This window comes from Tachyglossus aculeatus, chromosome X1 (assembly GCF_015852505.1).
Source record: "Tachyglossus aculeatus isolate mTacAcu1 chromosome X1, mTacAcu1.pri, whole genome shotgun sequence".
NCBI classification, from domain to species: domain Eukaryota; kingdom Metazoa; phylum Chordata; class Mammalia; order Monotremata; family Tachyglossidae; genus Tachyglossus; species Tachyglossus aculeatus.
In genome coordinates, this window is record NC_052101.1 from 68,178,187 (window position 1) to 68,191,531 (window position 13,345).

Consider the following 13,345-nt stretch of genomic DNA (forward strand, 5'->3'; position numbering starts at 1 on the left):
TAGGTACTAAGCCCTCTCCTTCTTCATTCCTTTTTGGCTGACAGGACAGTGCTTGCATGTTCAAAACACTCCCACTTAATGTGGGATGTGTGTCAGTATACTGGAATCCACACTACCACTTAAAACATGCCTGTCTGGGTTAAACCTGTCTTCCCTGGATCATACCCATATCCCTTCATGTCTTGGAGTTCCAGCCCTGAAATATATTCCTTGCCTACCCACCATTCTACCATCTTGCTCCTCCATGTATTTCAATGGTTCAGTTGGTTCCAAATGGTATGAAAATAGAGAAGGATGTACTGAAGCAGTGAGACTAACTCTCTTCTTGGATATTCCTGCTGGATCTTGGTCCCAAAAAGTTCTACATACAATGAATGCATAGTTTTGCAAGTTTTTGGTGAAGAGTTCATGCTGTTTCTGGATAAGGTACATTTAAAGTATTTTTATTCTTGAGGGGTTTGATTCTTTCTTTTATTAATTCCCAAGTCACTTATTCTATGGGAGGAGTCCTTTCCCTCAAATATTTGATCTGATGTTTCTATGTGGCATCAGGTCAGAGCACATCAATTTCTTTGGACTCAGGGCTGTGTATTCAGTGTTAATGCTCTGCTGGTATGTGCAATGAATGTTTTATTCATCTTGAGCCAGATTCTCCTCCCACTAAGCTTGAGGAGAGTTCTATTAAATAGCTCTAAGTGAAGGGAAGACTGAGACAGTGTTTCTGCCTTTTAGTGAAGCAGTAGCTCAGAAGCTTTAAGTACATAAAGTACGCTTGTTTAATTTTCTAAGACTCATTGGAGGATCTCAGATAATTCCAATAAATGGCCTTCTTTGCAAAAATACATTTTGCATAATCAGCTGCCTTCTTTCCTGAGGTGGATGTTGTCAAGTCAAGACCAAGGCAAGCAGTGTGTCACCATACTGGATTGTTGCCACACTTTAGGTGTTAAATCCTACTCTGCTTGCAAAGGTTGACTGCCTTATATGATTTCCACCAGCCATAAATCTTTTCCACAGAGCCAACCATACTATGGGTTAGATGGAAGTGGTAAAGCAGATGGGGGTTAGCAGTGTGACACTTATTAGTGTAGAACATAAAACCCATCAGCAGAGTGCCCAAAATATTGGCTAGCAGGATGTTCCCATGAATCAGGATGGAGACCAAGCGTGGTGATACACAAACTGCAGGTTGGTCATCTGGCAATTGGGGTTGATGTGAATTTTACTCTGCCAATTTGAACACTACGTACTCTTGAAAAATGGGTTGGAAAGGGTAGTCACCAATTTTGAGAAATGACTCAAGTAACTGCATCTCGACTTAAGTCTGTTACCCCGTCTGGTTCTATGTTCCATACAACAGAAACCATTTTGGTCTTCTAGCATGTGGTAATGCATCTTTGCAAGTAGGTTTAGGTCTCTTGGAATTTTTCAGGACAATGCACCTTCAGGACATCCACTCTGTATCTAAGCAGTCTGTACGAGAAAGTGGAATATCATGGCACAGTCAAGGAATCCATCTATCCTCTAAAGGCCACTGAGAAGATATTTGAAACCCCTCAGACTCCATCTTCTCAGTTGCCAATGCACATAGTGGAGGGCAGCATCAAGGGCTGCCAGAATGTAGCTTCTGAGCTGATAAAGTGGACAAATAATGACAAACTACTATGTGGCAAAATATTGAACATTTACTCTATGAATTGTGGCACTTTCTGTATGAAATCTGCCATTCACAAACCTACTTATATGCAAATAGAATGTCAATTATGATAGAATGGAATTCATGCTATCCCATGAGAGAAGATTCTGGTAAACAGAATTTTTGTTTGAGCCTATTTTTGAGAATTCTCTGGAAAAAAAGGCTAAAATCACAATTTCTACATACTCCAGAATTTGTTTGTCATACTGAAAGTCTTGGTTGTGTAGTAGAGGGTATAAAACTTCTTGGCCATTGCTCACAGGGAGAAGAGTAAATAATAGAAAAGCACAAGTACTTACCTTGTCTCAGTCACTTCCCCTTTTGGTGGCCCTGGAGCAAGTAATTCCTTATTTCTGGGCCTCGTATTCCTGATTTGTTCAACTGGCTGCACGAGATAGCCTAGTACGTAGGGTTGCCAGGAAGGAAAATCAGCAACACTAGGAAAGAACATTGCCAACCAAAAATGTTATAGAAATCCCACTAGTCCTATCAATAGGGGGTGGGAGGAAAGCAACAGAAGAGACAAAGGTAGGCACTGAGATTTTTATTTTAAATTAATGCCTTTGCTCCAGATATGTTGAAATGTGGTAAAAAAGTAAATAACGCCTTATGATCCATAAGGCTGCCTGCAGTCTTTGCATGATCCCAGTCACAGAGATTCCACGCTTACCTCTCAAGTGGTTTATGATGTGCCCAGAACCCTACAGAGGAATTGCAGCCCGACTTACTTTAAAGGGAACAGTTTTGCTCAGCCCAGCAGTGGGAGAATTCATGCGGTGAGAAGCACTTCTCATCACACAGAGACTGGGAAGTGTATATGAAAGCAATAATTTACATTAACATCTGTGGCAAGCCGCTGGGAAAGCATGCTTCTCTGGGATGCAAACAGATTGGTGACCCAATGAATTAGACTGAGAAACTACTTTTATTTTCTTTGTTTTCCTTCTGGTTTGATATCAGGAAACAGCAATCTATACACTGTGACAGATGCTGTTGATGCCTCCATAATTCTTGGGGAGTCTCTTCCCTCCCCCCACCCCCCAGCTTTTTCTCTTGATGTAAAAGTTTATTTTTGTTAGTTTCTTGAACTTTAAATATTTTGCTGTTTCCTGTCAAGCTGTGTAAGTGAGAACCCTTGATGGATATTCTGGGGCTTAAACTAGTAAAATTGTTTTATGTCAATCAATAGTTTTTGAGTGCTTACCATGTGCAGAGCACTGTGCTGAGCACTTGGAAGAGTATAATACAAAGTTGGTAGACACATTTCCAGCCCACAAGGAGCTTACAATCTAGAGGCAGAGCTCACAGTCTATTAAAAATGAATATTATACTACAAAGAATTGGTCCTGAATATTTTAGTTTAATTTTTTTCAACGTGTTGAATTACTTTTCCTTTTTTCTTAAACTGGGATAGCAATCTCTATAGAGTCAACCATTCTCCTACAGCCCTGGACATTTCACTGTAGCTGATTAAGGTATTCACGTGAAACTGTGCCTTGATTATTTTTGCAGGTAACAGCCCAAGGCTATACTGAACTTCTTTGAGTCACTAGATGCAAACCAGACACCTAGTGTACATTTGGTTCTGTGTGTTTTAGATCTGATGTAAAGCAGGAAATGGGGAAAATCTGGCAAATCTCCATGATTTGACTAAACTGAGTCTCTTTAATATTTGTGTTCTGCTGGCTAAATGGAAATTCAGACTTAAATCTGCATGATGGTATTAATATTCTTGGTTTGCTTTAAAGGTGATGTGAAAATTAAGTTAAAATTAAAAGCTTAAAGAGGACCTGTTAGGCTTTTGAGTCTTCCATTGTTTACGGCCTAGGAATTGAAACAAGTGGTGTCATTTTGTGCTCATTTGTCATTGTAATGTTTCATCATTTCTGAAGTAATAGGTAAGCCGATTAAACTATAGAGAAACAGCATAGCATAGTGGAAAGAGCACGGGCCTGGGAGTGAGAGGACCTGGGTTCTAATCCGGCTCTGCCATGTGCCTGTTGTGTGACCTGGGGCAAGTCACTGAACTTCTCTGTGCCTCAGTTTCCTCATTGTAAAATGGGGATTCCACACCTGATCTCCTTCCTACTTAGACCATGAACCCCATATGAGATAAGGACTGTGTCCAAGCTGATTATCTTGCATCTGCTCTAGTGCTTAGTACAGTGCTTGGCACTTACAGAGCAAATGCTTAAGAAATGCCACAATTAACCTGGAAAAAGAGTTCTAGGATGGTATTTTTATCTTCCTGTGGTTCTGCCTGAAGCCTATTACAGTGTGATCAACAAATATAGATCATCTATGTACCTTTAAGATGTACTGAAGAAGTGAATAGTGGATTTTCTAAATTAGAAACTCAAATCCACAGTCCTGAAAGCTGGAGGTAAATGTTTCCCAAGACATTGAAGCCCTTCTGATTTGTGGGAAAATGTTCTCACTTTGAAGAGAATTGCATTAACTTGTGTTCAGTGAAGTGTTCAAAAGCACTTCAGTTTCAAGGAGTAGGGATGTTGGTACAGTGTGAGTAGTAGTCAAATCTGGAGATTCTGTCTAGTCAAGGTATGAAACTTCTGTATCACAGTCAAGATCTTGCCAATCACCCTTTCATTCAACCTAGTGAAAAATATACATTTCAGTGCCTCTGGGAAAATTTTATTTCTAAGAAAAATCTCTGTTCCTGCATCTTAAGGAATCGACCATCTGTGGCCATACTAACATGTTGGTTGTTTCCTCTCCTTACCCACAAAAGGTGGAGAAGCAGCATTGCCTAGTGGATAGAGCACAGACCTCGAGTTGGAAGGATCTGGGTTCTAATCCCGGCTCCACAACTTGTTTGCTGTGTGACCTTGGGCAAGTCATTTAACTTCTCTGTGCCTCAGTTACCTCATCTATCACATGGGGATTAGGACTGTGAGGCCCATATGGGCCAGGGACTTTGTCCAACCCAATTTGCTTGTATCCACCCCATTGCTTAATATAGTGTCTGGCACATAGTAAGTGCTTAACTAATACCATTATTATTATTATAATGCATATCAAAATAGAAGACTGCTTTGGATGCTCTGGCTTATGCCAGAGACCTGGTGCCAATGAATGTGTTTATAGTTTTGTATCCAGGCTCCAACTAGTGGCAGACATTGCTGAGATGGTTTCATTTTCCAACCTTAAACTCACCTGTGGATTTTTCTTGCTTTCAGGAAGATTTGCCTCCACTGTAAGTGCCCCCAGGAGGAGCATATTGTGACAGTGATGCCTTTGGAGATGGAGAAGACTGTCAGCAAACTCATGTTTGACTTCCAGAGGAATTCTGCATCAGACGACGACTCGGGCTGTGCCTTGGAAGAGTATGCTTGGGTTCCACCTGGTTTAAAGCCAGAGCAGGTAGCATTTGGATTGGATCTGAATTTTTCCACTTAGCTTTCTTGGCCCCTCTGTTTCTATCCCAGAATAATGTTTTACTCTTCTGGACCTAGAACAAAATCATGGGGCTAAGTCATTAGACATAGGAAATGATTTACTATAGCTAAAAAGAAGATTAATTAGATTGATTTCTCTCAGCATGCTTCTGATGACAAACATGTTTACTAAGGGTTATTTTGGAGGTTGGAAAGCATTTTGACAAATGTTTCAACTTAAGATGGGATACTTAATTTGGCGAAAAGGTCACATATAAAGAGTAGTTTGATTTTGATCACTGAGGTACTGGTATTTTAAAAGAAGAAAGGAACAGTAGAATTAGTCTTTTTCTTTATTGTGTGATCATTTAGGTTTACATATTAAGTTAACTTGTCTTTATTCATAAAGACATAAACATTTCCTGAAATAGATTTTGGCACCACCCACAGACTGTAGATACTATTGGTTTGCTTGGAAGGAACTCGGTCACATTTTCTTTCTGTCATGCTCCAAAGTTCAGGGATTCCTAAATTCTGGATTAATTTCCAGGCACTTGGAATTTCATGTGTGGGGCTTGAATGCAGGAACCATGAATTTGTTCTTTCTTTGTAGCCTCCCAACTTTGTGTCGCATACAGTGCTCTACCCATAGTAGCCACTCAGTAAATGCTGTTGACTGACTGATTCACCAAGTTTAGTTGCAGCCTCCAGAAGCTGGGTATTTCCATTATCCTCCCCAAAAGCTCTTGAGGGAGGCAGCATCTCTAGAGCTCCAGATGAGGATTCAGTACACCTAGGTTCTTGTCCAGGCGGTGACACCATGTCAGACAGGCGAACTCGCTCGGTGTCGTTGAAATGCCCAGAGAGAAACTGCCCGTCGCTGCCAGCTATCATTAGGTAAGCAATTTTTTTTTTTGTCGCCTACCATCCCCACTCACCCAGCCCTCTTCCCCCAGCCTGTCCTAACCTGCCTTTTTAAAGAAGTTGTCCTCCACCTCTTCCCCCATTCCCACCCCAATAGCCTTGGGTGATCACACTCACTCCTATTCCCACTGCACTGAAACCCTGTCCTGTCTGCTTTTTTTAAAAAAAAAAACAAAAAACTTATCCCCTTCCAGTCCAGCCCCTTCAACCCTGCTGCCCCACTGGTCCTGTCCCTGACCTACCCTCTACCACCCCCACCCTCAGGCTACGTCCATTTCCCCAGTCCTCCAAAACAGTGGAGGAACAGGAATGGGGAAGATGACAAGGGTGAGGAATGAGACCAGTGCAGGGGCCAGAATTTTTTTTTTGTTTCACAGACAGGTAGACCAGGAGATCAGCATGATGGGGGTAGAGGTAGATGGAGCTCCCCGCCACCACACCCAAAGAGATGGGGCTGGAGGGAAAAATGCAAGTCTTTTTTTATTCCTTTTAAATTGACTATTTGACAAAAGTCAGTATCAGCAAGGAGATTCTCTCTGGGTGGGGCAATGACACTTAGTTAGTTCACGACGATGAAGCATAAATCCTATTGCTCTACCATTGCCTCACTGAGATTTTACTTACTTTCTCTGAGGTTCAGTTTCTACGTAATTTAAAAAGAGGAAGTGATTTCTCCTTTCTCCTCTGCCCACTACCTCACCGCCCCACCCCCAAGGATGCTACAGGGATAAATTAACAGATATGAAAGTGCTTAAGGCTCTTTGCAAAGTAGACTTTTTAGAATAATTGATTGATAGCGGAGAGAACATATATCAGGGGCTTCAAGTATTCCTAAGGAATTGAAGCTTTTTACTTGATAACAGCTCTTCACCTGGGGAGTCTTTATTTTCTTGTAAACATACTTACCAAGAAATACCTGAGACTGGAAACTATGAAAATATAACCTAAATATGTAATCTGGCAGGTTTAGGACCCAGGCAGTAAAGCAATTGATCTTCCATTTATAATAAGATTTAATTTTTTTTCCTTCTCCATTTTATTTAAGGATGGATGTTGAGGATGCTCAATCTAGACTAGAGCCCTGGATGAACTGATATATTTTTCCTAAATGTTGAAATGTAATGGTTCTTCCATAGCTCAAAAAACAGATGCTGTGAGTTTGTGTTACCCCAGTTAATTCCTTGCTCTCTTTTTAGTTATCCACCCAGAGCATCTGTAAGCCCACTGCTTTTTTTGTTGTTGTTCACAAAAGAGCACTACAGACAACTGCACTTGGTCCTTCCATTAGCTAAGTTCATGTATTTCCAAGTTCCTGCTTTTCACGTTCATCTAATGATTTGGCATGAATGTTCAATTTCCAGCAATCTGCCTGATTTGAGCCTGGATAATAGCAATAGCAAAATGGTAGTCATGACTGAATCTCTGAACGAGCACTTCTCCTATTTGGGGAGCAGGCCTTTACCAGGTATATTTCAGAGAAATGAGAGAATGATTAATGTAGCAAAATGACCTTAGAGCGGACATATTTGAGAGCCTGTTTCCTTCTCTTTCAATTCTTTAGTGCAGAGAATTACTCTGCACTAAAGAGCATGTTTCCTTCTCTTTCAATTCTTCAGTGCAGAGAATTACTCTGGTTTTCTCTGGAGCAAAGTAGCTGACTTCTTTCTTCCTTTTGCCAATCTTCAGCTTAATCAATTTTCATGAATTAGATGATTATAAATGATCTCCCCAGGTCTCTTGGTGCCTTCAGAAGCACTCTTTTCTCAGTAAATGAAATGAAAATTTACAGGCCAGAATTACATAGATGAAGCTAATAAGCATCCACGATTCACCTCTTAATTTCCAAAAGTAGCTATAGCTTATCAGAACTGTATTATATGTAAAGGGGACTGTTCTGGCTTTAAGACAAGTATAAAAACACAAACTTTAATGAGAGGAAGGTTCTCCCCATGCCAGAGACCACTAAAGAGCATTATATAAAGCACCCAATGAACTGGTGATAAGTATTTGATCATCATTTGTGTTTTAGTAAAATGTAAACACAACAGTTGGGAATCCTTATACTCTCATTTTGGAAAGCAGCCTTTCATTTTATCCCCTCACCTAGGATTAAACCTCATCTCAAGATGGTTCTCTAAACTTCTGTTTCTTGGAGGGAGGAGAAACCCCTGTGGTGAAATATGATCTCATTAGAAGATAGATAGGAACATTTCAGTAGCATGAATTGATGCATTTATTCTCACTCTTGTTAAACCAGCTTGATCAGTCTAATGGTAAGGAAAACCCTTTCTGCTTTTGTCTCACAAAAGTGTATTAGTGGGTTTGAGACGATTAAGGTAAAAACACCAAGCTGGGAAAAGAAACTTCAAGTTCATTATATCTGAGCCAGTCCTTTATTGTCTATCACTTCAGAACTTGTACAGGGTGGATGGCTGCATCAGGCTTCTAGAGCTCTGCAAAGAGGCCTTCAGCCTCCATTTCCTATTGGACAGTAATGTGTGGAGTAGCCAAGTAAGTCAGGCCAACCGAGAGTTGAACACAGCCAAGTTTGAGAGGATGCCTACAAACTCCCCTTCCTCTTGCCAGAATCCCTCAGCAAGGGAGAAGAAAAAAGGCTAAACTGTGCCTTTAACTGTCCTTTTTGTTTGGTTTCATCTACTTCTTGGCTCAGTGGGCAATGAAACCAAAACAAAGCAAGGCATTTAACTGTGTTTACACCTGCTGCTGTTGCTGCTATAGCCTGAGTTAGTCAACACTGGAACTGGGAATATGCTGGGCTGCATGCACAGGCACAGCACCTAGCAACCATTTCAAAAGAGCCACACCTCCATGCTTAAAAGTCCATCCTCCAGTACACACTGTGCTTTTTGTTTAAGTACCGGATTCAGGCAGACTGTGCCCTGAATTATTCAGTGGCTGGCAGGTCTGAGCCCAGCAGCCCCTGGGCCAAGTCAGGCCCATAGAAGCTAGCCTTTGAAGAGCTTGCTAAGATATCCTCTATTAGCTATAATCTAGTCAAATCAAAAAGGGGAGTGGATTTTCTCTACTCCTGCTGCCTCAAAACCACAGCAAGTATATATATAGCAATGGAAAAGGTCACATGCAGGCATGTCTGAGCAGATGTTAGGTTTAGCCACATCTGTTCCACCCTCCCCCCTACATTTATTCCATGTAGGAAAACTGATGTGGGAAGATCAGGATGTGGGTGGCAGGATTTCTGAATTGTACATACACACTACAATTTCCTTCTTGTTCTAGTCTCTGGCCCATGTCCCTCACTTCAGCCAATTCAATGTGAAATTATATCAGAATCATTATCAACAGCATTTATTGAGGGCCTGCTAGGTTCAGAGCACTGTATTAGGTGTTTGGGGAACATACAGAGATGTCAAAGATGTGATACCAGTTCTCGAAGACTTAAAATGAGGGATCTCAGCTAGGAACCCAGCCCCAACCTGGGATGGCCTTGGCAGCACAGAGCTGGGAGGCTGGATTCACTGTGCTCCAGAGGGAGAGTTCCCCAGGTGAATCCAGCCCCAACCTGGGATGGCCTTGGCAGCACAGAGCTGGGAGGCTGGATTCACTGTGCTCCAGAGGGAGAGTTCCCCAGGTGAGGAGAATCTAGCTTAAGCAGTGCTGACCAAAGACGAGTAAACCTGACAGAGCAAACATTTATACAAAATGAAATATTCTGTGTCCCTATTTATCTGTGCTGTCTTTGCTATTAGGGAAGAGCTAAACTCCTTTAGAGGTTTCCTACATAACAGTCCAATTTTTGTTTATACTGAGACAAATTTATAAATAGAAGTTTATGGAAGCACAGCCTCCACTCATGGAGATGATTGGAATGCTACAAATGTAGCTTTATGGATTTATCGCTGACTTCATGCTTTGGTGAGATAAGGGAGGCGAGGAGAGAGTGAGGCCTTGCTACCAAGATAGTCTATCAACATGGCAGGAAAAACCACCAGAGCATAGCTTTTAAATAGAAATCTCTCACAAAAGTAGCTTTTCTAAAATCAGAGTCATTCCAGCAAATGACACCTTCTGAGACTTGGGATGGCACTTCAAAGGCACTACAAGAAATTCCTCTGAATGATGAACTTTGTTTTGTTTCCAAATGAATGCTAGTCACACCTAAAGTCTTTGCCATCTAGAAACGTGCCATACTTCCCTTGCGGATGTTAATTTATGCTTTCTGCCTCTGTTTCCCTTGGGACCACTCTGGTAAGCCTTTTCTATTTTAGACTGTGAGCCCACTATCGGGTAGGGACTGTCTCTATGTGATGCCAATTTGTACTTCCCAAGCGCTTAGTACAGTGCTCTGCACATAGTAAGCGCTCAATAAATACGATTGATTGATTGATTGATTCTAGTCAATTGCTTGAATAATGAAAGCAATGTGCATCTGTTTTTTTAACCAGGCTGTTTAAATCAATTTCCTGGTTGAATGTTGGAGGTCATCTATCTAGCCAATAATTCCAGGTGAATAGAGCTCCATCTTGTACTACAAAGCCTTGCGCTGTCTGTAGATCTGTCGATGCTCCACCGAACTACATTCATTCATTCAATCATATTTATTGAGTGCTTACTATGTGCAGAGCACTGTACTAAGCGCTTGGGAAGTACAGAGATACAAGGTTCTGGGCTCAACTTTGACCTTGATTCTGATTTGGATGGCTAGTCTTCCTAATGAGCAAAATGGGTAGTGTCCTCTGTCTCTCACTGTTGTCTTTGTCCCTTCTCCTGAACCCACCCACCTCACTCTTCCCTTTGCCCTTCATAGGTCCTGAGCCTCAAACAACCATGTATTTAGGTACCGAAAGATGAACCCTTTGAGCTTCTACAAGGGCTGGCTGAGGCAATATGGAAGCCCTTTTGGGGAAATCTTCCTAGTAGGCTGTCAGCACCCCACTGGGCTCCTCCACTACGGCTTATTCCGTGGTTCTGATTAAGAGTCTCTCTATATGAGTGTTGCCTAAAACAGCATAATCTAGCCAAAGGCTTCATTTGACCTACCATTTCCCTCAGGGAGGCTCACATTTCTCGTAACTCTCTGTTCCAAACAACTCCAGCTTCACCAGAAACATTCAATTTTCATACTGAGTGCTGAGGCTTCAAGGAGAGGAAATTTCCCCCATCCTGATATCCAGGAGGGCTTTAAAGTGCTCAGGTAGCCCCTGGGCATAGATGGGGTGGCGTTGAGTTACAAAGCCCCTGATCCAGGCCAGAAACCTGAAGCCCTTGGCTAGGGCTTGAGTTCAGTTTGGTTCAAAGAAGCTCCAGCTGGGCTCCAAAGCTTATTGGGGATGAGATGCCTCATTCTTGGTCCCAGAATTCCCTTCTGGCTTAGGAATTAGGCCAAGAGGGAGAGGAGCCTCTGGCCCAGCCCCTATCCCAATCAAAGTGAGAGAAGCCCCTATGAGGCTCACCTGCAAATTCCGAATTTGTCCCTGGAGCCCCCACTAGGTTGCCTGGTGGGACTGAAGATGACACAAAATTGACCAGCTCCTCATCCCCTGAGTTGAGATAAAGCCAAAGGAAGAGGAAGGGGGAACGCCATCTCCTCCATCTTTTGATGCTACTACCGCACCTTGTTGTGGGCAGGGAATGTGTCTGTCTGTTGTTATATTGTATGCTCCCAAGTGCTTATTACAGTGCTCTGCACACAGTAAGTGCTCAATAAATGATTGAATGATGAATGAACCTATGCAGTAGGGACTATGGTTCTAGGCCCAGAATGGGCTATCTGACCCAGGGATACTGCCACTTGTGTGGTGGTAGCAGAATATAGTGGCTAGCTCTGCCATCTAGGAGTGGTATGGCAGTCCTCCAAACCAGCTGGCCATGGTTCCCAGAGTTTTGCAGCAGCTCCCAAGACTGGATGCTCACCTCCATCTCTGGAGCCCCTGTCAATCCATATGGATTCATCAGGTGAGAGAGTGGACAACCCCAACCCCCTACCCCAGCTTGCCCCCAGAGACCCCACTGGGTTTCATGCTGGGCTGGGCTGCTGCAAGCCTGTCATAAGGAGATGAGAAGATGGAACCAATGTTTTGGTTCCACTTCAGACTCCCAGAGGCACACCAGGCTAGCTGCAGCTGCCTGCCCCACCCAAAATGCTGTGGGGGTGAATCTAATGGCTTGACCCCCACAATGCAAATCCCATAGAGACAATAGTCCTCTTTGTGTCCATGGAGTTGTCACCCTTGAGCTCCACATCTGTCAAAGGGAAAGGGGTCCACACCGGCTCCGTGACTTTCCTGGCACTTAACCAGAGTTTTGGTGGCATATGGAGCTGCAGTCCTGGAGGTGAGTTGGGCGGGAAGCATTGGTCCCCATCTCTGCTTCCAATGGGGAGACCCCTTCTTCTCTCCTCTTCAAACTGAAATAGTTTGGACCAATCTGATATAGGTAGTCTGAGCCCAAAGCAGGACTATTTTCTTTGTGTCTCACAGCTATTTCTTACCTAACAGCCCCTCCCAAACACACACACACTTCACTGTACCTTTATTTTGAAAAGCCTCCACACCCAAACCAGACTTCCATTAGACTGCCGGTAGTAAGCTACTATATCTGCCACTCCCATGTCTTAGCTCTCCTGCCTTGTGTTGATTTACCTAGGGGTTTCTAAACCTTCATGGATTTGGCTTTGGTATTGCCCCTCACCCCACCAGGGAGGTCTGAGAATGGTTCTGAAAGCATCTTGGAGATTCTAAAGCAGCAAAGATGTCCTTTGGTCCAAAGATAACGCTGCAGATGGTAAAACTGTGTCTGTGAGTGTCGGTGAGGCACACTGTGCTCTCAAAAACACAGTAGCACACCTTTTTCAGCCCCTTGTCATTTGGGTTGAACATTGCTTAGGCACCAGTGGTACTTTCCACTTCCAGTAGGACATGCACTTGTTTTTTTTTTTTGCGGGGGGGGGGGGGGGGGGGTTGGGGTTTTTTTAATTTTTTTGTAAGCAGTACTGAGCCACTCACACTTTCTTAACCAATCCCCTTAATCTCAGGAACACTCATTGTGATGGCTGGTAAGGGAAATGGATGCAGTCTGTGGTCACGGAATATACTATTTCCAAGACCTTAATAGCAGCTGAAACTACTCTGTACCCCACCCATTTGGTGATGCCCCTCTGAGTATGATGCTGAGTGACTTAAAAAGGGAGGGGTAGCCTTTTCTGCTTTCTTTCAAAAACAGGAAACTAAGCAAATAATAACGGCAACAAAAAACACACTTGTCCTCCACACAACTAGAGCAGGAGCACACCAGAACCATCAGAGCAGGGCATAGTCAAAAAGAGGTTGCTTCGGGGGCAATGTAGTGTCGC

The 13,345-nt window shown here is 42.9% G+C and overlaps 1 protein-coding gene across 2 annotated transcripts in view; it reads left to right on the top strand.

The window, feature by feature from the left end:
- PRICKLE2 (prickle planar cell polarity protein 2) overlaps nt 1–13,345 on the top strand; it is a 282,111-nt gene that overhangs the window by 202,116 nt on the left and 66,650 nt on the right. For both annotated transcript variants that reach the window (XM_038772782.1, XM_038772783.1), the window contains one exon: nt 4,894–5,077. In XM_038772782.1, coding sequence (XP_038628710.1) covers nt 4,894–5,077 — 184 coding nt within the window. The remainder of the gene's footprint in view (nt 1–4,893; nt 5,078–13,345) is intronic.